The following is a 27,830-nucleotide window of genomic DNA, read 5'->3' as shown; positions in this document are numbered from 1 at the left end:
ATAAACAAGATGTGGCTTTTAAAACTTCGAATGTTTTAGCATGTAATTCATCCGATTTCGCTAGTTTGTTAAACATAAAGTTTGATAAAATATTAGCTGAAGAATCTGAATTTATTGCTAAAGGTTCAGGATGGACACTTGTTTCAATAGATGGGTTACAGTTGAGAATCAATTTAGTAAATCCATTAAAAGGAGGTACATATTTAGATTTACCTAAATTTATACGAGAAAAAAAGGCTATTATAAACGTTAAAAATAAAGATAAATACTGTTTTAAATATTCTATACTAACCAAATATGATAAGCGTTCTAATAAATCACGATTTAACCAAAAATATTTTGATTTTCTTGAAAAAAAGAGTGGGTTAGATTTTAAATGTATTGATTTCCCAACACCAATAAATCAAATTAAAAATTTGAACGTTTAAATAATGTTTCAGTTAATGTTTATAGTTTAAATAATAAAGGTACTATTTTCCCTCTATTTATAAATAATAAAGAAGAAAAAAATCATTTTGATTTATTTTTTGTCAATAATCATAAAAACATCACATTATTGTTATATTAAAGATTTTTCAAGATTTATTAGAAGTCAGAAAACTAAAAATTGTTCTAAATTAATTATTTGTAAGAGGTGTTTTACAACTTTTGGAAATAAACCATGTAAAAGTAAACTTTGGGGTGAAACAGGATTAACTGAACATAAAAAAATGTGTAGTAAGAATAAATTAGGAAGACCGATAATGTTTGAAGAAGGAAAAGAAAATAAATTCATTTTTTAAAAGTTATAAAAAAACTTCTAGAATACCATTTGTTATTTATGCTGACTTTGAATGTATTTTAAAACCTAAACAGACAAATGAATTCACTAAAACTAGTAAAACTTATATCACACATTTACATGAAATTATGAGTTATGCATTTTATGTAAAAGTTGACTATAAATTATCACAGAAAAGTTAATGCAACAGTTTAAAATTCCAACAAACATAATAATTTATAGAGGTATTGATGCGGCAAAAAATTTTATGGAAAATATGATTGATATTTCAAAAAAAATAAATGATATTTATCAAATTAATGTACCAATGATTACGTTGACTGAAAAGGAGGAAAAAGAATTTCAAATAGCAAAGGTTTGTAAAATATGTTTATTATCTTTTGAAGAAAATGAATTATTTAAAGTTAGAGATCACTGTCATATTACTGGTAAATATAGACAATGTATTTGTTTTAAATGTAATTTTGAAATAACCAACCCATCATTTGTTCCAATTTTTTTCATAACTTATCTTACGATAGTCACTTTATAATTCGAGAACTTGGTTTTGATGATAAGAATATACATGTTATTCCAAATTCTGTAGAAAAATATATATCTTTTAGTAAAGAGGTTGCTCCGAGATTTAGTATAAAATTCGTTGATACATTCCGTTTTATGGCCTCCTCATTAAGCGAGCTTGCAAAAAATTTACTTGAAGATAAATCAAGGTTTAAAGAAACTTTAAAATTATTTTCTAATAAAACATTTGATTTAGTCACACGAAAAGGGGTTTTCCCTTATGAGTATATTGATAGTTGGAGTAAATTAAACGAAACTCGATTACCTTCAAAATCTGCATTTTATAACTCTTTAAAAAATGAAGAAATTAATAATAATGATTATTCTCATGCTAAAAAAATTTGGAAAGTATTTAATATTAAAACTTTGGGTGAGTATAGTGATCTTTATTTGAAAACTGATGTCACCATACTAACGGATGTGTTCGAAAATTTTAGAGATTTATGTTTATCTACTCTTAGTCTAGATCCTGCTCATTATATGACTGCTCCAGGCTTTGCTTTCGATTGTATGCTTAAATATACTAAGGTTAAATTAGAAAAATTGGCTGATTATAACATGCTTTTATATTTTGAATCCTCAATCAGAGGGGGTATCTGTCAATCAGTTAAAAGATATGCTAAAGCAAACATACCAAACATTAAAGGTTTGAACTATAATCCTAATAAATCAATTTCATGGATTACATATCTTGATTGTGTAAATTTATATGGAAAATCGATGTTAACTGAGCTACCTTTCAAAGATTTCGAATGGGTTGATGACTTGAACATAGATGTTACTAAAATTCCTGATGATTCAAAAGTCGGATATATATTAGAAGTTGATATTGATTATCCTGAATATTTACATGAAAAACATAATGATTTCCCGTTTTTACCTTTAAACGAATGTCCTCCAAATTCAAAAGTTAAAAAATTATTAACTACTTTATCATCAAAAAAAAAATATATATTACACTATAAAAATTTAAAACAAGCAATTGCTAATGGTCTTAAATTAGTAAAAATTCATCGAGCAATCAAATTTTCACAGAGTAAATGGATGGCCTCATATATCGAACTATGTACGAGAATGAGGAGAGAAGCTAAAAATAGATTTGAAAAAGATTTTTGGAAATTATTAATTAATAGCGTTTTTGGTAAATGTATGGAGAATGTTCGAACTAGAGTTTCTTTAAAACTGGTTACATCAGATAAACAAGCAAATAAATTGATGATGAAAAATACTTTTAAAGATAGAACTATATACTCTGAAAATCTTATGGCTATTCACCACATAAGGAAACTATCAAATTCGATAAAGCAATTTATGTAGGGTCTGCAATTTTAGATGTCTCGAAAACATTTATGTATGATTTTCATTATAATGTAATGAAAAATAAATATAATAATAAAATACGATTATTGTACTCGGATACAGATTCTTTGGTATATAATATTCGAACATTTAATTTTTTGATGATATTAGATATGATTTATTTCCGTATTTTGATACATCAAACTATCCAAAAGATCATTATTGTTTTAGCGAAAATCATAAAAATCAACCTGGTTATTTTAAAGATGAAATGGGGGGAAAAATTTTAAAAGAATTTGTTTCATTAAGACCGAAATTATATGCTTACAAGACTGAAAACAACGATGAGGTTAAAAAAGCTAAAGGTGTAAAAAAAATGTAATTAATCAACATATGTATTTTAAAAATTATATAGAAGTATTAAATGCGTACATAAACCATATCTCTCTTGATAATAAACAAACTTGTAGAAACATGAATTTTATTCAATCGAATAAACATGTTGTTCATTCTAAAACAATGAATAAGCTTGTACTAAGTGGTAACGATGATAAACGTTTTATAACAAACGATGGGATTAACTCACTAGCATACGAACATTATAAATTAAAAAAAATATTATTCTAATATTCTAATAACAATGTTTAAAAAAATTATATAAGTATTTCTAAAAAATTTAAATTATTATCATCAGTAGGTGTTTTTTTCCACGCTATCTAGTGATAATAATTATTTCTAAATTTAAATTATTATCATCAGTAGGTATCGTTCAAAGTGAAAGGAAAACATTATATGAATAACTAAAAAAAATAATTTAATTTAATACTGTTTTTTTTTTATTTTTTATAAAAAGGTAAAATATATATAAAAAAAAAATTATTTAATAATATCTTTCGATAATATCCATGAATTATGACTGGAATCAAAACCCATCCATTTAACAAGCATTTTATCTTTAACTTTTTTTATAATACGTTCAATTAGAAATGTGTTCGGAAAATCAGTCAATTTAATTTCTTGCTCATAAAAACCACCTAGAATTATATTGTTTGATCCATCCTTTAGCTGATAAGTTATTGGTTCTGTATGTAAAACTTTTGAAACTGTGAAAATTTCTGTTGTCCAATTTGGTGTATATCCTTTACTAAATATATGCTTATATTTTGATATTCTTACTTTATCATTAATTTTAAATTTTGGTTTATATAATGTTTTATTTGTTTGTATATTTGATTTGATTTTACTTGTATTTATTCTAGCTTCATATGGTGTACATTTAATTGATCTATGTTTTGTATGATTATAATTATAAATAATTTTTGATATTTTGTTATACCAATTCCATGTACCTGTTGCAGTAAAATGTTTGTATATATTATTTTTTAGAGTTTGTATAACACGTTCTCCAATTGAACACTTGATAACGCTATACGTACTATAATGTCTAATTTTTTTTTTTCATTAACTGTTGAAATTGATTATTATAAAATTCTGTACCATTATCTGTTTGTAATAATTTTGGATTAGCTTGTTTTAATATATTAAACATACCTTTTGTACATTCTTTTCCTGTTTTATTTTTCAATGATTCTACCCATACATATTTCGTGTATGTATCTATAACAACTAAAATATACTTAAAACCAAGATTTTGTTTAGAATGAGATTGCATATCCATTAAATCAGCTTGCCAAAGGTCATCTTTAAATCGTGTATTATACTACGTCTTGGAAATACTTTTCTTGCAGGTCGATGTAGCTCATTAGCTAAACCCTCTAATGTAGACATTAAACTATAATATTCCTCTCACGTAATTCTTCTATAATAGATATGATTTCATTATTTACACCAGTATTACCAGCATTTTGGGACGATGTTAAAAGATTTAATCTAACAACTAATTCATTTGGATCATCATAATACACTAATTGTGTATGAGGTATTACATCTTTATATAAACCAGATCCTTTCTTAACTGACGGTGATAAACTAAAGTTAAATAGCTGATCAGTTGGAGGTTCTTCAAATTTAGAATTAATCACTGAAGAAGAAAAATCAAATGGTTCATTTGATATGGCTGTATCATTAATAATGTTTCTTCGTTTTGCGCCTGAGCTAGATAAAAAGTTATCAAATTCTTTTAATTTTAATTGAGAAGGAGTTTTAACTTTTGTGTTATTTATTTTCAATACTTCCTCATTTAATTGTTTTTCATCAATTTTCATTCGATCATATAGAGGTTTTACAACGTTCATCCATTTGAAATATCTTGAGGTTTTAGGTTTCCCGTCTGCCTTTAAATAAACTTTACTTGTTTTTAGAATATTATAATATGATTCCATATCTTCTATCGTCATATTTTTTGGTACTTTCTCACATAATAAAGACCAAAGTCCTTTAGTCCAAGGGTAGTAATTATCAAGCAAGCGTAAGTTACCATGATCAAAAGTGACAGGAATATCTGATATTTTAAGTTGATCATTAACCGAATCATAATGCATGCCATACGATTTATCATATCGCTGTAATTTAGGATTAGAAATTAAAAAATTATCGAACGATGAATTTGATTCGTTTTCGCTATCTCCATCACTAGTGATCAAGGTATTTTTTTTTTTAGTAGTGTCAGAAATAAATGAAGTGTTTTTTTCTGGAATTGAAGTCAATGGTTTGAGTAAAGGTATAAATGTTTCGCGAAAATAGTTATCAGAATCTATAACACCACGCTTCATGTTCATTATTTTACGTTTGATATTTTTTTTTGATAATATCAAATTTTTTAACAAAACTTTATCTTTATTCATTGAAAATAATGAACTTAATATATCTGTTTCCTTCAACTAAAGATAATGCTATGTAGATTTTGTCTATATTACAACTATATTTATATACTTATTTTTTTTAATAAAAGTATGAAAACCACATCTATATCTACCTTCATTCATTTCACGTGTTTTATCAATAACCATAAATCCGTAATCACTATGATTCCAGCAGAAATGAGAAATTTTCCGAAATTCTGAGAAATCCATATCTGCTGATGAATGATCATTGAATATATGTTTTAAATTTGTATCATCCTGTTTTAGAATTATTAATAAATTTGAATTATCTCTTACCAGTTGCTTCGGAATTTTAGAATATGTTTGTGCTAAATAGAATACAGAGCTAGCACCTGAATGTCTACACATTCCGAAATATTCTCTTATTATCGACTGCGGACCACATAAAACATCATCGAAAATTATTACAGAATTCTTTTTAGTTAAATTCGGTTTTATAACTTTATCAGCGTCTGAAAATATAAAAATGTTAGCACCTTTTATATCATCTATTTTTTTAATAAAACATATTTTTCTTGATTAGAAGTTTTTGTATATATAAATATTTTCAAATCTTATTCCGTTTTCATGAGTGATTAGATTATACATTATATTTGTTTTACCTGAACCACTAGGACCGACTATAATAGCACGTATAGTATCAGGTAATAACGGTCCATGTCTTGACGTTTTTTTATTATTTGAGTATCAACGTTCGAAATATCTAATTTATCTTTCTGTTCAATCAAATCCATTTTTTTTTTCTTATAAATACTCTGGATCTTTTAAATTATAACCAGTGAAAGATAGTGTGCTCAACCTGTAAGTAGAAATCAGATAAGACTGGTGAAGGTTTTATAAACTTCTTTATAAATACTGAAATAAAGTATGATGAAGGTTAAACAGAAAATAGGTATGAGTTATAAAGGTAAACATAAAAGTAATAAAAAAATAAAAAAGAGAACACTAGCTGCAAAAAAAGGAAAGGTTAAGAAAAATCCTAATGGTAAAAGATTGATTTTAACACCAGGTCAGACAGGAGGTGCGATTCCTCTAATTCCTATTTTCGCAGGGTTATCAGCTCTCGGTAGTTTAATGTCTGGGAGTGCTAGTGTTTATAATGCAATTCAAAATTCGAAAAAAAAGAAAGGTAGCGGATTGAATTTAATCAATAATGGATCAAGGAAAAAAACTGATAAAAACGTTACCTGACAGACCACTCACATCTAGAGACATATAAAATACATTGCAAAGTTTAATATCAATCATTTCCGAGGAGTCTTTTCACGAGATGACTTACCTAAAAAACCACGAACAATTGAATGTGGTATATTAAACTTAGACGTATCTTCAGGTGATGGAAGTCATTGGGTAGCGTTTTACAAAATTAAAGATAAGGTTGTATATTTTGATAGCTTCGGTGATTTACCTCCACCAATTGAATTACAAAACTATTTCAAAGGAAACACGATTATATATAACTATTCAAATTATCAAGATTTTAATTCATTTAATTGTGGACATTTATGTCTTGAATTTTTACAATGTATGAATCAATTACATTAAGTTTAACTGGTAATACAACTACATTATCTGTACATTATTTTCCAGCAATTGATGTGTACGATGACTCGGAAATTGCTTTGTTAAATTTACAAACATATAATACATTTCCAAACATAAATGAAACTAATAACCAGTTTGAAATACATTTAGAAAACCCCGATCGTTTACTAAATAATAATAAATTTCCAACCTGTTTTATCACACTGAAAAAAGGGTGTTACGGTATTAAGGATATTAAAAATCAAATTTTAAAGCAAATAGATGACTTTCATAATGTTAACGAATACATTGGAATACAACTAACAGAGAAAATAACTTTTGATATCGGGATTGATCAAGTAGATTTTAAGACAACCATATTCAGTAATGCAACAATACGTTTTAACGTAGCAAACAGTATAGGACCTTTATTAGGATTTGAAAAAACAAATTATGAACCACACTTGCAAAACATTGATGGTCATCGTTCAAAGAAAGTGGTAAATTTAAACAATGTTAATTCAATAAAAGTAATGTGCAGTATAGCTCAAGGTTCATTCAACAACCACATGCCAAGTCATTCAATTTATGAGTTTTCTCCTACTGAGAACATAGGGGCGAAGCTGATTCAATCTCCAACTAACCTAATATATTATAAATTAAATAAAACAAATATCGATTTAATAACTATACAATTAGTTGATCAAGATCATAATCCGATAAACAATTTAGGTGAAAAATTAGTAATCGATCTACATATTAAACGTTACGGATCTTAAGATGGGATTAAAATTTAATATAAGCCCATTACAAAAGATAAATCTTGCTAGTCATATAACTAAAGCGTTACCGGTAACATCGAATAAAGTAAAAAAAAAATAACAACGAAAAATAAAACAATTTTAAAGGCTTTAGGTTATAAATTAAAGCAGAATGCCAGAAAGTGATATTTTAGATTTAGTTTACCGTTTGAAACCGATTCTAAAATTACGAAAATCGAATATCATTCATATACACCGTATACAACTTCATTTAATAATAATGATGAAATACGTATATCAATCCAACAAACAGATGTTTATCCGTATCTGAATGAAAGCTTTATATATTTAGAAGGTCAAGTATCAGATGCTGGAAAAGTAAAACTTACTAATAACGGTTTTTCCTATCTCTTTGAACAAATACGACTTGAAATCAATGGAATAGAAGTAGATAGTACACGTGTACTTGGTATTACCAGTTCGTTAAAAGGTTATCTATCAGGTACACCTGATAATTATAATTGTTATGAAAATGCTGGTTGGATATTTAAAAATAGTTCAAACCCAGCAAATAGTAATGGAGAATTTAGTGCATGCATTCCGTTAAAATATTGGTTAGGTCTATTTGAAGACTTTAAAAAGATATTAGTTAATTCTAGATTAGAACTAATATTAACTCGAAGTCATAGCGATTTAAACGCTCTAAAAGTAATTACTAGTGGAAGTACAAATTCTGGAAAAGTGTTTTGAAAAAAATAGTTTGGAAGGTTCCACATATTACTGTTGATGATGAAGAAAGGTTAAAATTATTAAAACTTATTGAAAAAGAAAAAAGTTTGTTTATCCCGTTCAGATCTTTTGAAACTTTTGAATATCCTGAACTCGGAACCACAAAAAAAGTTGTATGGAACCTAAAAACTGCTTCAAAATTAGAAAAACCTCGATTCATTATAATCGGATTACAAAAGGGACGTAAAAATTCGTTAGAAAAAGATTGTGGTGTATTCGATCATTGTAATATAACTAATGTAAAAGTATTTTTAAACTCAATAGCATATCCTTATGATAATTTAAATTTGGATTTTGCTAAAAATAATTTTACCTTATTATATGATATGTATACATCGTTTCAAGAATCGTACTATGAAAAAAGTATTCGGAACCCGATATTAAGCCCATCTACATTTCTAACGCAAGCTCCAATTATTGTTATCGATACGTCAAAACAGAATGATTCAGCTACAGCTTCATCAGTAGATGTTCAATTAGAAATTGAAGCATCAGAATCTCTTTCAGGTGTAACTGCTTATTGTTTATTAATTCATGATCGCATTGTAGAATATGTACCTTTTACTAGAGAAGTAAGAAAACTAGTTTAATCAATTTAAAATTAATTTAGAATAATGAGACAATACATATAAATATATATTTTTATTTTGAACCAAAACGTATTATTTTTTATTTTAAAAAAAAAACATGACTAAAAAATATAATTATGAAGTGTGTATATACACTGCTTAAACTTTATGTGTAACATAGAAAAAAATTTATTGGTTGTAGCGGAATACTCCGTCTGTGTTACACGGGAAATAAATAGTGTATACACTGTTTAAACTTTATGTGTAACAGGGGAAAAAATAATTGGTTTTAAATTTTTTTAAATCAGTGTTTTTTACTAGTACAGCGGAGAAAAAAAAGTTTGAGGGGGAAAATCCCCCTTAAAATTTTACAATCTCCGCAGTCAAAAGTGCGCAGAACATACATTATGGTTTTTGAAAATCAGTGTTTTTTTACTGGTACAGCGGAGAAAAAAAAGTTGAGGGGGAAAATCCACCTAAAAATTTTAAAATCACCGCAGTCTGGTAGAGCGGAGAAAAAAAAGTTTGAGGGGAAAAATCCCCCTTAAAATTTGCAATCTCCGCAGTCAAAAGTGCGCAGAACATACAAATGTATACTACTATATCAACTCAATTACTATTGAAAACTTATTTTAAAGACAAGTCATAAGTCTAACAGGCATCAGACATTCAATGCATTCTTGGAGCGAATAACAAAATATGATTTAAGAGATGTCTTTGCAGACAAAGAAAAACATGGGCTTTACTCAAAACACTGGATTTTAAAAATTCAAAATCTAATCAAATAATAAACGTCGAAAAACTAACAAGTGGCTACAAAATTTTCATCAGTATCTATAGATTATGGTGAATTGAGTATGAAGAACTGGCAGAATATTGAATTCGTTAAGTTTGACTGTATTTACACCAAAGGCGAACAGAAAAAAACATTACTTATAGAGTATATACCACACGTTGCAGTCATCAACATTGAAGACTTGGGTTGTCCTCGACTGGATCAAATATGTGATGAAGAAAATTACCTTGTTGTATATTTCATAAGGACTTAAATCCTAAATATTGTACATTTTATAAAGTGTTTGCTTTAAGAAAATGGTTTGTAAATAATTCATAAAATTGTAATCATGTTTTTTTATTTCAAATAAACAACATATTTTTTATTTCAAAATTGAGTTTTATTTCTATACCATACTAACTATCAAAGAAAATGGTTTAAAGTAAAATATACAAGTACAAAAATATGATATAGGAAAAATTATACATACAGAAATAATCTTTACAAATATATACTACTAACTATCAAAGAAAATGGTTTACAGTAAAATATACAAGTACAAAAATTAAACAAGTATAAAAAATTATACATACAGAAATAATCTTTACAAATATATACTACTAACTATAATATTGACAAAGAAAATGGTTTAAAGTAAAATATACAAGTACAAAATTTGACATAGAAAAAATATTTACAAAAATTAAACAAGTATAAAAAAAATTATACATACAGAAATAATCATTACAAATATATAACTAACTATCTAGTTCTGCTTCGAGTTCCTCCCTATAAAATTCAAAATTATTAATTAAAAAATAATTAAAATATATATATTTATATACTCACTCTATAGAATAGTGTCCATGAGCTAGGGTGTGTACTTTGTCTTCAAGTATAACCCTTTTATCATCAAAACTGTTATAAGTTAATTTATCGGATTTGATGGTCTTTAATTTGTGTTTGAATGAACGAATAGAGACGTTTGACGTTGTTACTTCCAAACTGGTATCACCAAACAAACACCGTTTATGATCTTGAAAGGTCATATGGTTTCTAACAACATGTCCACGGATTCTTTTGCTTTGATTTTCTCATTATCTTCTAAATGTAAGCGTAGGACTTTGCACGAAGAGCACAAAACTCTCTCATAATACGTCCATCGGTTTCATCAGAAAATAACCCAGGAATCTTCTTTCTCTCAGCAATGTAACACGGGTGGTCACGGGGTAGATTTGCAGTGTCCATTCGATTCAACAAGTTTGGATTGTTCAACAGATCATTGTAAAAATCATCAGTTTGAATATAGTACACCAATGAATCTAAAATAATAAATTAAATTAATACCAATGAAACTAAAATAATAAATTAATAATAATAATAATTTACCTGTATCTGTATACATGAGCTCAATTTTATCATCATAATGTTTTTGCATTACGTTATAGTGATAGTCATACATTAAATACTTGGAAATTTCCAGCACTGCAAAACCTGATAAAAATTAAAATATTAATATAACAATAAAAAATTAAAATAAATGTAATTTACCTATATAAATAGGTTTACAAAAATCAATGATTTTGTTTTCTAATGCAACTGCATTTAGAGTTTCATTGTATGTGGTACAGTGTTTGAATGTTGACTGATTTATCAGTTTTTGTAAACGACGATCACTAGACACCAGTTCCATTTTTATTCTTTTCCTCATAGACTCCATGGTTTTCCAAAAACCGCATTATTTAAAAGTTTGAAAAAGTCTTTCTCAAAGTCATTTGCTGCTTTTTTTCGCATCTCTGTGTTTAGTGCTATGTATGGAGCCAGCCATGGTGATTGATTAAACTGAACTACTCTATGAACCTATAATAAAAAATAATTATATTATAAATGTAAAATAAAAACATTTATACATTTACTTTTTCAACTATGAGTCCATTGGCTATAGCTTGTTGGAGGTTTCGGTAATGAATAATATAGTTTTTTTTCGACTGAAGTGGTGCCATGCGTTTTTTTAACTTTTGAACCAACTGGGATACCGTTTTGTGGTAGGAAAGGTAAGTCGTTGTGTTTATCATGGAGTTCTTTCGGATAAGTAATGTCAACTTCATATATCCGTCCGATGGGTGATGTATCGTTCAAATCATTCAGCCCTTCTAGTTTAGGTTCAACCCACTTAAAACCACCATAGGGCATATGTTGTGACATTGCCCAACCGTATAGATTATTACCTAAAAAAATAAATTAATATTAAAAAATAATTAAAGTTTATGTATATGTATACTTACAATCTTGATAAATTAACCATGATTTGGACTTTGTTGGATCATAATCTGGGGTCTTTTCATTATTAGCTTTAGCATACCTCATACTTGCTTGTGTCAAACCGCCTCGAATTCCTATAAAAAAATTATATATTATAAATGTAAATTTTTATATATAATTATTATAATTACCCTTTTCAATCATCAACAGCATATCATACTCTGTGAGTAACTCTAATTTGACTCTGGTATATTTTAACATACAATCAAAGGAGAATCCTGGTGCTGTATAGTAAAAGATGGGTCCAAACAGTATGTGGTTAAACATAGGTCTCTGAAGTTCTCAAACACGTCAGCCAACAATAAAACATCAATTTTCAGATATAGATCACTGTATTCACCCAAAGTCTTGCATCCAAAGTGACTCCAAACAGTTTTTGCATGTTCATAATCTTCTTCTTGTATATTTGATTCTGTTAGTGTACTGTAGAAATCTGCTTTCTCTGGTAAATTGGTTTGCTCCAGCTTGTTCCAACCATCCGTATACTCATAAGGGTAAACACCTTTACGAGTAACGAGTGGCAAGTCTGCGGTATTAAAATGTTTAGCTGTTTCTCTAAACTTTTCGAACCCTGGTGTTAATAAATTGTCCGAGAGTGTTGATAAACTTGAAGCCATAAATCTTAATGTGTCGATGAACCGTATTGAAAAGTTGTTGGAAACGTGTTTTGAAAATGAGATGAATTTTTCTTCACTGTTTGGTATAACAGAAATTTTTTTCACATCGAGACCGAGTTCAGTTACAATAAAATGTGCATCATAATTCGATAAATTGTGAAAAAAACATGGTACAAAATTTGGTGTTTGAAGCTTGAGGTTACAGGTATTACACAATGTTTGTCGAAATTTACCCGATAAGTGACAGTGATCAGCAACTTTATGGTTTCCCACAGAGAAACCGTTTTTACATAAATTACATGTCTTACATAAATTATGTGCTGGTTGTTGTTCTGTAGTAAAGGTTATTGGTATGTTGGTTTGTAGTAATTTTTCAATGTTTTCAGCTATTTCAACGATACTCTTCACAAAATGTTCACCCACATTCTGATTATCTTCATTGCCTCGAAAAATTATAGGTGAAGTTGGAATATTAAATTGTTCAAGCAGTTCTGCGGGAATGTCGTTATTTGCTTTAACCATAAAACCATAACTCATGGCCTCGTGTTTTTGAATAGATTTTGTATTGTTTCCACATTTTTCATCTGATTTTTTTAGTAGTGCTTCAAAATCTGCATATATAACTATCGGATGTCGTTGAGTTTTTTTCCATGCGTCGAATTCTAACATCGATCCAGGAGCAGGCATTCGAGGTAAAATTGGTTTATGTGTTCCGCATATTAACTTGTGTTCTTCAAATCGTATGCGCTCATTTAATTCGTATTTATTAATATTTAGAGGTTCGAACGATGTAAAGGATCGTTTACAAAATACAACGCGTCCATTATGTGGGGTTTTCTGTGATCGCACAAGTCGGGAAAAATTAGAGATGTAGGTAAAATGAGAATTTTCATCATCGGTTATTAGTAACAAGTCGAAATGATCTGTTTTTTCTTCATCTACCACCTTCAATGGAAACACTTCATATTTTGGAAATTTTTGCGGTGATTGGAAATGTTTTTCGAATCCGTAAACATTGACAGTTACGTTAGGATTATTTTTTTCGAAAATGTTAACCTGATGTAATTTTGTCGGGAACGTGATACCGGAAAAATTATATTTTTCTTCGTGCGTTGTATAATTTTCTATACGTTGTTTATTTGAACCTGTAACGTGTTTTGCTAATAGAGCCCACTTGAAGCACTTTTGGTCTGAGTTTTGCGGGTTGATTACAGCTTTTTTTCTTTCAATGAAATCAGGTAACGGAATATAAGACGATGCGCTCATAGGCGTATATTGATAAACACCTAATAATATTCCGTCAATACACTGTAGCGTATAACCACTTCCCTTGCTAGAATATTCGTCTTGTTCAGCCATTAATTTTATAATGCCTTCTTCAACAATTTCCCGTACACCAGTTTCGGCAAAAATCGGTCTAGCTGATTTCTTAAATGAACGGTTTTCTGATGTATTATCAACATTTGGAATATTGTATGTAGCTTCCAGCTTTAAATTAAACTTGATCGGATGTTTAGACGCTTGTGATTTTAGTAACTCGACTAATTCAGATTTAATCGAATTAAAAAATTCAATATAGTTTTGAATATTTTCGATATATTTTGCGTAATACCATACGACTTTTCTATTTGCAGAAGACGAAATTTCGATAAAGCCGGGAGACTGTACAAGAAGTAAACGTGCTTTTTTAGCTTTGATAGCAGACGTAGTGTTTGCGGAAGAAGTACGTTTTCCGTTATCGGTTGTAGTGTAAGAATCTTTGAAAAATAATAAACCTAATTAATATCTAAAAATGTGTTGTCGAAAATGTCGCGAGTAATAAAATATAAATACCTGTATTAGCGTCTAGCATTTCATATGCGTCCATTGCAAGCATACAAATATCGTCATCAGATAACATGTTTGAACACCACCGCCGGTATATCTGGAACAGTTATTTGTGGTGTTATCTGTATATCTTCACGTGCGGCGGGTTGACGATGAGCAGGCACGTTAATGATACCTTGAAAAAATTATTATAAATTAATATAATGAATGATGAAAAATAATATTATATAAATACGTACCATGAACATTTTTATGGTGTCTATTAAGATCTGACTTGTATTAAATGTCGTTGGGCAAATAGTGCACGGGAAACGTATACCGGCATGTGTTTTTTGGTGTCTATTAAGATGTGACTTGTTTTTAAATATCGTAAGGCAAATAGTGCATTGGAATCGAATTCCGAGATGAGTTTTTATGAGTCGACAAATTACGCTTCGCGTTAAAAACCGATGGACACTTATCGCATTTAAACATGTTTAAATAAAGTGTTTAAACACTTGGAAAAATTGTTGTGTGAAAACGCGGAGATAATACGTACGAAATGGTTGTCTAGAACAGACTGAACGTACATCGACGGGTAACGGAGCAAGTGTCTTAGCATTTGCGGTGGTGAAGATAAATTAAGCCAGGGTTAGGTAAAATATTATTTGGGAATTAGGTATATCACTATAGATTTTTAACTATTTTGGGTATCATTGTATTGAACAGAGCATCGATAAAATTCCTGAAACTGACCTGCACTTGTCGAGAATAGACCGGTTGGGACAGGGCATTTCCGCTAACAATAGAATATTTATACATGTAGTGTTGTTTTTCGATCAAATAGTCTCGTAAAACCCAACGACGTATTATTTAATTTGTAACACATTTTATATATGATTTATATTACTCACCTAAAGATGTGATTGTACGTTTTTCACCATATTTCCTCCTCGTCATTTTTATCATGGAACGTTATTTTTTTATTGATATAATCTAAAATCTTATAACTATAGTCTATATTTAACGAATCTAAAATTAAACAGCTAATTTTTTTCTTTTTTCCTAATTCTAATTTTTTCTTATCTTCTAATTTTTCTCCTAATTTTAAATCTAAATTAAATATAATTCTACTTAAATTAATATTTACATTATTTACATTATTTAACTTATAAATATAAATCTTATATAATAACTCCTCCCAATAGTTTTTTCCTATGGAGGAGGAGTTACGAAAAAAAAAACACTTATTTAATAATTTATCTATCCAATTGTTATGATTTATTTGGAATATATAAAAATTACAAACTAAACTATTATCTAATAAATGAAGCTTCCATTGGGAATGCCCATCGTCACAATGTAATTGATAGGCTTCTTCGAAGATTTCACATAAGAAAAATTCGATATCGAAGCTCGAGTATTTGGTTATGTCCTCGATTAACCATTGCGGTCTACCAATAAACTTATTATTAATAAACTTATACCATCTTGAGTTTTTTACAAGATGGTATTTACTACAAAAATTTTTTTTCTTAACCTACAATCTAAACATAACGAATTTAGACTACAATCTTTACAAGTAACCTTAATTAATTCTTCGAATGAAGTATTTAAATAAAAATGGAATACTTCATAAACTAAAAAAAAAAAATAAAAAAAAATCTTAGATGTATTACATATAAAAAAACTATAAAGGTACTTACGTGTCATGAGATCCATATTTAAAAGAAAAAAAAATGTACAGAAAATGTATGTAGAAATGTGCTGTTGCTTGTTGATCGACAAAAATACAACTAATTTCGAAAAACTCTGTTTTTCGAAATCTTAGGATACATTTGACTTAAAGGACCCAGGGTATATTATATGAATTAAATAGAGTCTAGACAGACGGATACTTACCTGTACTATTGTTTGTTAGGGATTTCTTTTTTTTAGTGAGGTGTGTATTCAGACATGAACGTTTTAATTTAAATGTGTGACAATACGCAGTGACGATCTATGGTGGTCATCGAGGGATGAGGTAGATGAAATATACATTTTGTTTTGATTATACAGATATATTTATTGAAAGGAAATAACTGTTGAATATATATTAATATGTGTGTGTACGGTAATATAGTACGGTAATATGTGATAACAACAGGGATAGATAGCGTATGATAATTCGTCTGACTATTGTTCACAGAATTTATATTTATTTTGGAATTTATACTTTTTATTTTCACTTACAAATATTTTGCTTACACAGGGTGCTTTGCATAAAAAATATAATATTCTGGGATAGAATCGAACCGGGATATATACAAACGTAACCAAACATATATTCCCCCGCTACTATTCTACCCCATTGACATGTATCATCAAAACTGATACATTTAAAGAAAAATTACACGGCCATATGAAAAACTTACTAGCCAAGCATTTACATGATGTGAGTACAATAATATGATAAAATAGTTCTGTGTATGATAACTGTTGAATATACATTAATATGTGTACGGTAATATAGTACGGTAATATAGTACAATAATTTGATAACCATGGTAGCGGCGGCGGCGGAGGTGGAGGCGGGGGCGGGGACGACGGCGGCGGCTCAGCTACGGCGGCGGCTGGTTAGACGGGTCAGCTGGATAGAGGGCTGGTTAGACGGGTCAGCTGGATAGAGGGCTGGTTAGGTTCCAGAACTCTCATTTTACACCTACTTACTTACATTTTAAAATATATATTATTTATTAATATAAACAATTTTTTTTAGCGAATATTTTAAATGAAGTTGATTCAGACACATCAGAGTTGGAAGAAACAATAATTGAAGACTCTGAAATTGAACTAAATATTCCGTCTTCAAGTACATCTGTTAGGAAACGAGCTAGAAGAGAAATTTTGACCCTTCGACTTTCAGCATGTTTTGATAAATGTAAAATTAGCGATAGGGACGCTGTTCATTTATTAACAGCGTGTATCGAAGCAGTTGGATTAGATATAAAAGATTTTGCAATAAATCGAACGTCTATAAGAAATGGTCGACAAATATTTCGAAAAAATAATACGGGTAACATAAAATCTAAATTTATTGATCTAAATTTAAATTATGGCATTGTGCATTGGGATTCTAAGATCCTACCTACTTTAGTTGGAAAAGAAAAGTGTGATAGACTTCCCGTTGTTATAACGGCCCAAAAAACTGAACAACTTTTGGGAGTTCCTCACATTTCAAGTGGCACAGGCAGTGAAATATGCTCGGCTGTGTATGATGAATTAGAAAATTGGGGATTATTAAATAAAATACAAGGATTTGTGTTTGATACCACGGCTTCTAACTCGGGTAGATTAAACGGTGCTTGCGTTCTTTTAAAACAAAAATTAGGAAGAAACGTATTATTTCTAGCTTGTCGTCATCATATTTTCGAAATAATTCTACAAGCAGTATTTACTGAAGCTAAATTTGCACCATCATCTGGCCCAGATATACCACTTTTTAAGAGATTTGTTAATAATTGGAGTAATATAAATAAAAATGAATACTCGGTGTGGACTGATGATTCTATGACTTTTGATATATTAAATAACGTTCGCGATGAAATATTAGAATTTGCAAAAACAAAACTTCAAGATAGTTTTCCTCGTGATGACTACAAAGAGTTTTTGCGGCTCATTGTAGTATTTCTCGGAGGAAAACTTGAGGAAAATTTTAATTTTCGGCAACCTGGAGCTTATCATTTGGCACGATGGATGGCTAAGGGTATTTATTCACTAAAAATTTTATTATTTAAAAATCAATTTAAGTTAACTTCTGCAGAAGAAATGTCACTTAAAAAAATTAGTTGTTTCATTATTAAATGTTATGCTGAAGTGTGGTTCACTGCTCCTGATTCAATAAAGGCTCCTGTTAATGATATACTTTTTATAAAAAAAATTATATAACTATAAAAACGATGACAAAAAAATAGCTGAAATTGCATTAAAGAAATTTATAAACCATCTTTGGTACCTTAGTGATGAATGTGTAACATTTTCTATTTTCGACAATCGTGTTACTATTGAACAAAAAAGAAGAATGGCAATTAAAATGCTAATGAATGAGCATGAAGATTATGAACAAGTTGGAGAAGTTAAAAAAAAACATTCATTAAAAATCGAAGACATCCCTAATTTCATACTCCAAGATTTGCCGGTGGATTTAATTACATACAAATCAATAAAACTTTTTGATAGATTTGATATCCAGACAAATTTTTTATCATTAGATCCAATATACTGGGAAGAAAATGAAGAGTATAAAAAAGGAAAACAGATAGTTAGATCATTAAAAGTCGTTAACGATACCGCGGAACGCCATGTTAAGTTGATGGAAAAATTTAATTGTAAAATTACGAAAAATGAAGAACAAAAGCAGTTTTTGTTACAAGTAAATACATTTTTTTCAATAACTATTTAAGCTAATATTAATTTTTTAATTTCTTCCAGACAGTTCAAGATTATCGTAGAAAATATCCTAATCACAATCGTGAAACTATGTGTAAACCGTATGAATTATAAATATTAAATATTAAATTTACGTTTAAGTACACATTTCTTAGAAAATAATGAATTTTTGTGAATTTTTAATTACATGAATCTGACGTGAATAATAACCTATTTAAGAAAATTTAATTAAGTATCATTTGTACTCTATATATTTTATGGTGTCTTCAATTATTTGTTAAACGTAATAAAATTTTTTTAAAAAAATCGATAATATAAAAAAAATTTTTTTTTTGCTTTTTTAATATTTTTCTTGGAAAATAATGAATTTACGAAAAATGTCGTAATTTTATTTTTTATAGACATTATTAAGGTCTATAATTAAGATCCTATACATTTTTATGCTAAGTGCTATATTTTTATACATAAACTTGAAATACAACAAAACTACCCCCTTTTTCCATTTTTCAACCCCATGTCGGCACCAGAAGGGGTTGAGTAATGCCTCCCAAATTTTGCTAAAATTACTTTCTTATGTGACTGAACAAATCTAGCGGGTATGGATTAAAATATATTTAATAAAATATTTCACCTATATAAATAAAGACCACCCTAATATATATATATATATATATATATTATATAGTATTGTTTTTGGTGGTATTATAATTAGAAAAAAATAATTAAAACACACATTATAATGTTTACACATCTAAAAAATATATTAACATACTAATTAAAACAATACTTATAATTTAAATCAAACATACATTTTAATCAATTTTTAACATATATTTTATAAATAAAATAATATTAATTTTGTTGATCCAAAACAAAATCATACATCAAAATTCAAATAATCATCTCTATCAAACAATGAAAAATATTTTGCAATAAGCTTAGAATATAAATAATTTAATAATTAATCAAAAAATTAGGAACTTATAGTAAAATTATATGATATTACAGTTTTAATGGTTGGTATATATTATAATAATTTGTAATCATAATTACATTTATTAAGAATAAATAATATACATTTTCGTAGTTAAATTTATCTTGTTAGATGTTGCTATAGCCTATATTTTTTCAGCAGTTGTCATATGAAAGTTTAAGCATTTAGAAAATAATAATAAAAAAAAAAATAATTACAATAATATTATGGCTATGGTTAAATTGCAATTTACTTATTTTTTTGTTTAAGAGTCTGGCGAATTATTTTATTTGAAATTCTTGTGGAAGCTAACCTTAACCAACTTCTAATTTTTGTTTTAACGTCATACTCAGTTGCATCGGTGTGGAAATTTAATACAACATCTAAAAGTTAACAAAAAAGAAAAGAATAATATATAAAAAATAATTTAGGTATTAGTATAATAATATGTTTAGATTATAATCACTATGAGAATATACCTATTATTAAAGAATTAAGAGTTAATTCTTTAAATGGGTTCTTCGCATTGTTCTTTCCATCAAAATTATAACATTGAGCTCATGTATTACTCATTATCTTATTAATATAGTAGTGACGGTTTCTTGTATACTATTTCGGCACCCACACTGTCTTAAGGCCCCGTCAAACAGAGCGCATTATTCACGTCGCGTTATTAACGCTACCGCTGACGTTACATACGTCACACAGAAACCAAAACGTCGTGTTAAAATAGGTAGGTTAATATCAGTGTTGTTAGTACGTTTGCAAGGTATAGATGGTATAGATCATATTAAAAAATATGTTCAGAAGTTCAGACGAAGAAGAACTTTTACTTTTATATGCAATAGCTGGAAGTCAACAAAAGAGGAAGCGAATTTGGGTTCATGAAATAAATAAAAAAAGATAAAATTATGGTGAATACCACCGTTTATGTCGTGAACTGGAGTCACATGAAGACCGTTTTTATTTGTACTTCCGGATGTCCCGGGATAGTTTTGAAGAATTGTACCAACTGATTTTACCAAGGATTGAAAAAATAACTAGAAATTGGAGGAAACCAATATCCGCAAGAGAAAGACTTGGAATTTGTCTCAGGTATGCAATAAAAAATATCTAACATAAAAAAAAATAAAAAAATAAACAAATTACATTTTTAATTAACCGAATTAAGTTATAGTTTATTATACTTTAAATTAATAGCTATTATAAGTGTGATGGTAGTTATATTCATCATAAGTATACTCCGTAGAACAGTTTTCTGATGGTGACATTACGTTTTGAAAAGCACTTGATTTTGGTTGAGAAAAATCAGAGTCGGTTGAATAATTGCTCATTGGAGTATGCAGGGAAAGTGAACTTGCAGAAGGGCCGCGTTCATCTAGTTCTTTTAATTCCATGTCACTGAATAATTTAGCTAGTTCTAGTTTAACCTTTATTTGATTTCTCTCTGAAAATTTTTTGAAGGTTCCTGCATAACTGAGAAATAAGTGGTCGACACTATCATATGTATGTTTCTTTTTATTCTCCAGGTAACTAATGACTTTGTTTACGCCAACATGCTGATCATTAGGTTCTTTACTTTTTGTTCTGATTTTTTTCGGTGCTGGTAATGTAGAATCAGTACGCGTGTATAATTCTGGAACATCTGATTCTTCGACGTCTAAAAATGATGTTGATGCATGTGGAGATGTTAATTCTTGTGTCTGTATCTCTAATGGAATGTCAGTTGTAATATTGGATGTCGTTTGTCTTGGAGCTAAAGTTTTATCTAAAAATCGTAACTGACTTGCCCATGGCCAGTTTTGATACTTTTTAGTAGCTTGTCCTGTTGTACCTTTTATTTCTTTTTTGTATCGTAAATAGTTGTCTCTTAGGCTTTTCCATTTTTTTTTTAGCACTTCGTCTGTTAATAATACATTATAATTTTTAATTATTTAAGATTCTGAATGGAGTGAATATAATATTGATTTATATAATGATGAATAATAAATATTTGAAAAATTAAAAATTCAAGCGTAAAATAATGATTTAATATAAAACGGTTTTAAGATATAAAATAAATAAATATAATATCCTAGTATAACTGCATATTTTTTTTAGGTACTTGGCCTCAGGTGATTCCTATCAGACTATATGATTTTCATTTCGTGTCGGGCGTACAACTGTAGGCATAATAGTGAAGGAAGTCTGTACAGAAATGTGGAATGTCTTACAACCCACATACATGCCTAAACCTACGGAAGAACCTTGGAAAAACTCCGAGATCGGTTACAGAGAAATATGGAATTTTCCAAATTGTGTAGGCAGCATCGACGGCAAACACATATCTATAAAGTGCCCTCCTAATAGTGGATCAGAATTCTTTTGCTACAAACAGTTTTTTTCTATAGTACTCCTCGCAATTGTGGATCCATTTTATAAATTTATCATGGTAGATATTGGCAGGTACGGGAGGCCACAGTGATAGTGGTATATTTGAAAATTCATTATTTTATAATGAATACATAAGTAGTAACTGGGTCCCTGGGGGGCCACCACCGCCACCGCCACCGCCACCGCCACCCCCGCGACCTACCACTCACCCAAGGTACCGCCACCCGTACCACCACTCGCTGCCCAGCCATGGTGAGCGCCGCCGTCACACCACCCCCCTCCCCTCGCCATAGATGCCGCACCGACACTCTCAGCCGTTATCTCGTAGTACACATTATCTTTATACCTATATCTATACATCTATATACGTACAAAATATATGCCCCACCACTAATCCCCACTACTAATTAACACCTAACTTCCAGAACTCGATCATCCCCCACCATTCATAATAATAATAATAATATAATAATAATAATATTAATAATATTAATGACGATTATTATTAAGCACTAATATTCAGTCATAGTTTTGTTTTAACAGTGTCAAGTTGTAAATCTCGGTTTAACTTTATCAGTATTAATATAGCAGGGCCAATAAGTGAAATGAACCGTTTGTATAATATGTTGCACCTTCATCGCCGTCCGAACTCATCGATTGTAGTAATTTCACAATTGACTTTGAAAATCGCAAGTTTTTAAACATCGGATTCGATCCAAAAGATAAATTTAATATTGTGCTGCGAATATTACACCGGCACGGTATGTTAATATTTCTCCAGACTTTTTGAAGCGTATTTATTCATTCATGGGTAATATTTTATCCCACATTCTCGATCCTGCTGTGAAATATAAAAAATTCACTTTTTTGGAATGTGAATCGGTTTTGATCACAAGTATTGTATATAAAGGAGAGCATGTATTAGTCGTAGAGTCTAAAGAAACAAGCGGATGTAGAATTTTATTGAATAGAAGAGATCTTATGACAATTCAAGATTTAGAGTGGATGATTTTTGAAACCGTATCAAGAAAAATCAATATCGTAAGACCTAATATTTTAAATCAACTCGAACAAATATCCGAATACTTTAAAACAGATTTTAATATTGATAAATCCGCTACACTCGATGAAGTTATATCAATAATCAGAGGAATTCATATTGAATTAATCGCGAAACATATACAAAAGAACAAACAGAGTTTTTTAACCCAAATAATATTATTTGCAACTGAACAGCTTGCAATCAATTGGATGACAAAATCGAGAAATTCGTTAAAAGTAAGAATATATTTTGAAATTATTAATAAAAATATTTAACAAATGCATTAAATTAGACAGTTGATGCACCGGCAGAATTTATTTCACTAACCAAGAGAAATGAGATGCACGATGCTGAGGATTAAAGGTGAAACATATTGTACATATTTTTATTACGATTACTGATTTTTGTTAATTTTAGTTTTATTCTGAAACCTTTGATGTGGAAATGCTACAACCTTCACCACCAAGATACTCAAGTATGTCTCCGTTGATGAAATATAATGAAGACGATCCTTCACAGTCACGAGTAACTATAAATGAAACCAATAAAATATTCAGTACTAAATTTTATTTTATTCTTAGGGTGCTGACGAGGAAAAGGGATTCAGAGAATATTTAGTAACAAATTCGATGAATCCATTAGAGGCAGCATGGGCTCCGATTCGGAAAACTATACCAAGGACGATACACGTATGTAGTATATATATATATAATTTGTATGAGAAAAAAAAATAATTATTACTAATTTTATAGGCTGTCGATGAAAATGATGGTCCTACGTATTTTAACAGACCATAATCCCCCACCATCTCTTTCCGACTTCATAGATGGCAAGTCAGCAGAACAATCTACTCACTCCAATACAAAAGTCTTTTTATAATTATTAATAAAATCTTGTTAATGATAATAATAATAATAATAAATATTTCTTATATCATAATATTTGTTATTCAATACGTTATCAATACCCAGACTATGTTTCCTTCCATAACCCTGTTTTATATCATATGAGTTTTACTCCCACCCTGACTTAAGAGTAGGGATTCGTCCCCGCTCTAAACAAGCGCTCGATAGCACTACATAAAAAGGATGACACGACCATATGACAAGTCAGTCGTAACCCGCTCTTCAAGTTAACAAGTAACATTAAGTAACAATTTCTGCGTTTAACCTTCAGTGTTACATAATGGCTAATAATCTGATCGATTGTAACACGTTCTTTATTGATAGCAATGTTTATTTACACATTGGCTTAGATCCGGAACTTTTGTTTAATTGTGTTGTTTGTATTACAAGTAACTCTCAGTGCGTGAAAATGAGTGTTGAATTGTTTCAATCCATAAATACACTTCTTAACAACGTAAACTTTAGACTTCCATCGCACTTACTGTTAAAGGAGTTTAAATTGATGTCAATAGAGGAATTCAACGGTGTCAACATTCTGTCAATCAAATGCTTGCAGCAAGACCAGAATGTGCAGTTGACTAAGGAGAATGTTAAAAAGATTTTACAATTGATCGATGCCGTAGAAGAAGTTATTCAGATGAAAAATATGTATGTTCGGTCCGCTTCATTGCTTCAGGCCTGTAAGATTTCAATGTTTCTGGGGAAAGAAATGCCGTTACCCAAAGATACAAAAATAAGCGATGTTGAGGATTATCTGGAGCACATTGAGGTCAAGAAATTGAAAGAACGTATTTCAGTCCAAGGTACTTGTTTAATAGCAGATTTAAAGATTAAAGCACTCAAACAATTGGCAAGGTGCTGGTTATCTTCTTCGCCCTAAACTGAGGTAATACTAATATATTTTACATAATGTTGTATACTTAAACAACATTTTTTTTTTTTTAAGGCTGAAGTCAACAGACCGAGGACAAGAGCATTTGTAGCGCGTGAAAGGGCAAAGGCAAGCCGTAGATTAAGTTATTTGAAATAATTTATTATGTAATATTTTATTGTAATACAATCAGAAAAAAAAAATGTTTATAATTATATTTTAATATGGCGAATAATTAAATAAAAACATCATAATTTTTTTTAAAAAAAAGTTTTTTATTTTTACAAACTATTTACAATTTCCTTACATCACCATTAAACGGGTTATAAGTTATAATTTGATCGTGTAAAATGAGACAATAAGCTGTGGTTTTTGCTGGAATGGCCTTGTCTGTTTCGAATTCAATTCGTAAATCTACAGTCGATGATTTTACGTTGTCATTCTGTCGTGATAAATCCACGACTACGATTGGTACAAATTGTTGAAAAATATTTTTAGGAAGTAAAGGGTCACTATACTCTCTCTCGTAGTATGATTTCTGGAATTCAGCATATGCCTTGTACAATATAGCCGTAACATTGTTTGTGAAATCTGCACGAAAATCTTCATATGGATATACTTCAGAGTTTAAATGTACTTTTAGGTTTTTCAAATAGCATTGATTGAATCGTCCTGATGGATTAAATAAATTATTTTTTCGATCGGTTTGAAGTCCGATTAATGCAAATCTAGGTTTCTCCAACAAACTGCTTGATTTTACCGTCCACGAATGAGAAGTGTTCTGAGGGAGAACTGGATACTCGCACAAGTCCCAATTTCTGAACGCACACGCAACTGGTTTACGAGAGTCTAATACTTTTAACAGTTTTATTTTTTCTCTATCACTAACTCTGATGATGGGCATCTTCCAGATAATTTTATTTAATTCAATGGCTACTTTTTTAAGTTTTTCATTAGGAGTTGTCGTCAAAACATACAACGCATCAAAATCTGTAGATGATCTGTTTAAAATTATTTGTTGATTACAGTTGAGTAGTATTTTTTTATAATCTTCACAAAATCCAAACAAGTGTTTGAGCGGGATACAACCAGCGAATTTGTTATTTAACATGAAATGTTTATTTTCACTGGCATCCATATCTACGTCCCAAGCAGCATTTTGTAGATTGTTCAATTCACTCGGAGTGTGCGAGCAAAAACCTTTAAGACTCGAAGATATTCCAGGAGATTTTAATTTTTGTATTTCCACTCCGTTAATTTCAAATCGGATTTCAGAAAATAAAAATGCTAAGCCATTATTTGTAAAGTTGAATTCACCCTTCTCTGCTGTAATATCTGAAGGTATATTTAATTTACCTTCAATGTAAAGATAGCTCTCGCAAGGCAAAGTGTAAGCGTCCATATTTTGAATAGATATTCTAATTTCATCGTTATTGGATAAAGCTGTAGTCGAATACGGAAGGAAAGAGTGGTACTGCATTTGAGTTATTTTGCAATCTTCTTCATATCCGCCAGCTACGTCCAAATACATTTCATCCATGATTATAGAACTTTTAAAGAGCGTAGAAATGATAGATTGTTTTTGGTTAGTTTCTTTACAATCGGTGTACGTCTTGACGTATTAATCTTGCTAGTAGAACTATTGATTTTCTTGATAACATTTCTTTTTATATAACTGTTGAACTTAATAGCCATCTTTATGTTTAATTTGTAAACGAATTGTGATTGGCTCCCCTCTTAAATTGATTAAGTTATTATCTTGATCTCTTAGCACTATATTTACTTTACTTATAGACGTGGAATTAAGCCGGTAGAAAACTAAATGTTTTGGAACTTCAATGATTTTATGTCCAGGCGGCGAAGAAGGGAAAAACTCGTGTATCGTCTGGCTTGGTATACCATTACTGAATGAACCAGAAATTAGATTGCAATCTATTTTTATACAGTTAACTTTCATTATGTTAACTATCCGTTCAGATTCATGCTTTGTGTTTTCAGAGTAAACTTTATTTTCAAAACCTAATATTTTGGATATATTATGTTCAATCGTGAAATCAATATCATGACTACACGTCATTGAACATTTTAATGTGCTGCTATCAGCCTTGAGTTGAAACAAAGTAACATGATTTGGTAAGAGTTTTTGAATCGTTGACTCCAAATTAATTATTTCATGTGATCCCGTTGGTATAGTTACATTTACACATTTGCCGAGCGAATTGCGAAATCCTATCGTATTACAATCCGGTTCTATGTTTGGTATAGAATTATGTGTTTGCAGACTTAAAAGACACAGCTGCGATGTAGTTTTTACTTCTAACGGTGGAAAAATATCACATGACATTTCACTGGAATTACCATTTAATGTTATCGTGTACATGATAAAAATTTCAAACACAAATGCCCGCAATTAAATGTGTTATAACGTTGATGCCTAGTGTAATTATACTGTATGTTACATCCACTGAGGTACGACTGTAGTTCTAGTGGAGGCGGTAGATTACCAAAACTGTCGTAGTATGTAACTTGTTTTCCAATTTTTTTATACGCTACCCAATGAGTTCCTGTACTTTTTTCAATGTCCAAATTGA

The 27,830-nt window shown here is 29.5% G+C and overlaps 3 protein-coding genes and 2 pseudogenes across 3 annotated transcripts; 2 read left to right on the top strand and 3 right to left on the bottom strand.

Annotated features, from left to right (window-relative positions):
* Positions 1–10,752: 10,752 nt before the first annotated feature.
* Positions 10,753–12,097, bottom strand: LOC126553396 (uncharacterized; annotated as a pseudogene).
* On the bottom strand, positions 11,823–13,138 carry LOC126553395 (uncharacterized). The gene is made up of 3 exons (XM_050208565.1): positions 12,356–13,138; positions 12,188–12,298; positions 11,823–12,130 (listed from the first exon to the last, which is right to left on the bottom strand). The coding sequence occupies exons 1-3, from the start codon at positions 12,489–12,491 to the stop codon at positions 11,823–11,825; spliced, it is 555 nt and encodes a 184-aa protein (XP_050064522.1). The 5' UTR covers positions 12,492–13,138.
* Positions 13,139–22,714: 9,576 nt separating this feature from the next.
* Positions 22,715–23,789, top strand: LOC126553394 (uncharacterized; annotated as a pseudogene).
* An 859-nt stretch (positions 23,790–24,648) lies between these two features.
* Positions 24,649–25,248, top strand: LOC126553397 (uncharacterized). The gene has a single exon (XM_050208566.1). The coding sequence runs from the start codon at positions 24,649–24,651 to the stop codon at positions 25,246–25,248; it is 600 nt and encodes a 199-aa protein (XP_050064523.1).
* Positions 25,249–25,531: 283 nt separating this feature from the next.
* LOC126553393 (uncharacterized) lies at positions 25,532–26,779 on the bottom strand. Its single transcript, XM_050208564.1, has one exon. It carries the CDS (start codon positions 26,777–26,779, stop codon positions 25,532–25,534), a length of 1,248 nt encoding a protein of 415 aa, XP_050064521.1.
* Between the last annotated feature and the right edge of the window lie 1,051 nt (positions 26,780–27,830).

The sequence above is a fragment of the Aphis gossypii genome, unplaced genomic scaffold (genome assembly GCF_020184175.1).
Source record: "Aphis gossypii isolate Hap1 unplaced genomic scaffold, ASM2018417v2 Contig00225, whole genome shotgun sequence".
In the NCBI taxonomy this organism is placed as follows: domain Eukaryota; kingdom Metazoa; phylum Arthropoda; class Insecta; order Hemiptera; family Aphididae; genus Aphis; species Aphis gossypii.
Note: the sequence above shows the minus strand (reverse complement) of the source record. Positions and strands in the feature narration are given on the sequence as shown.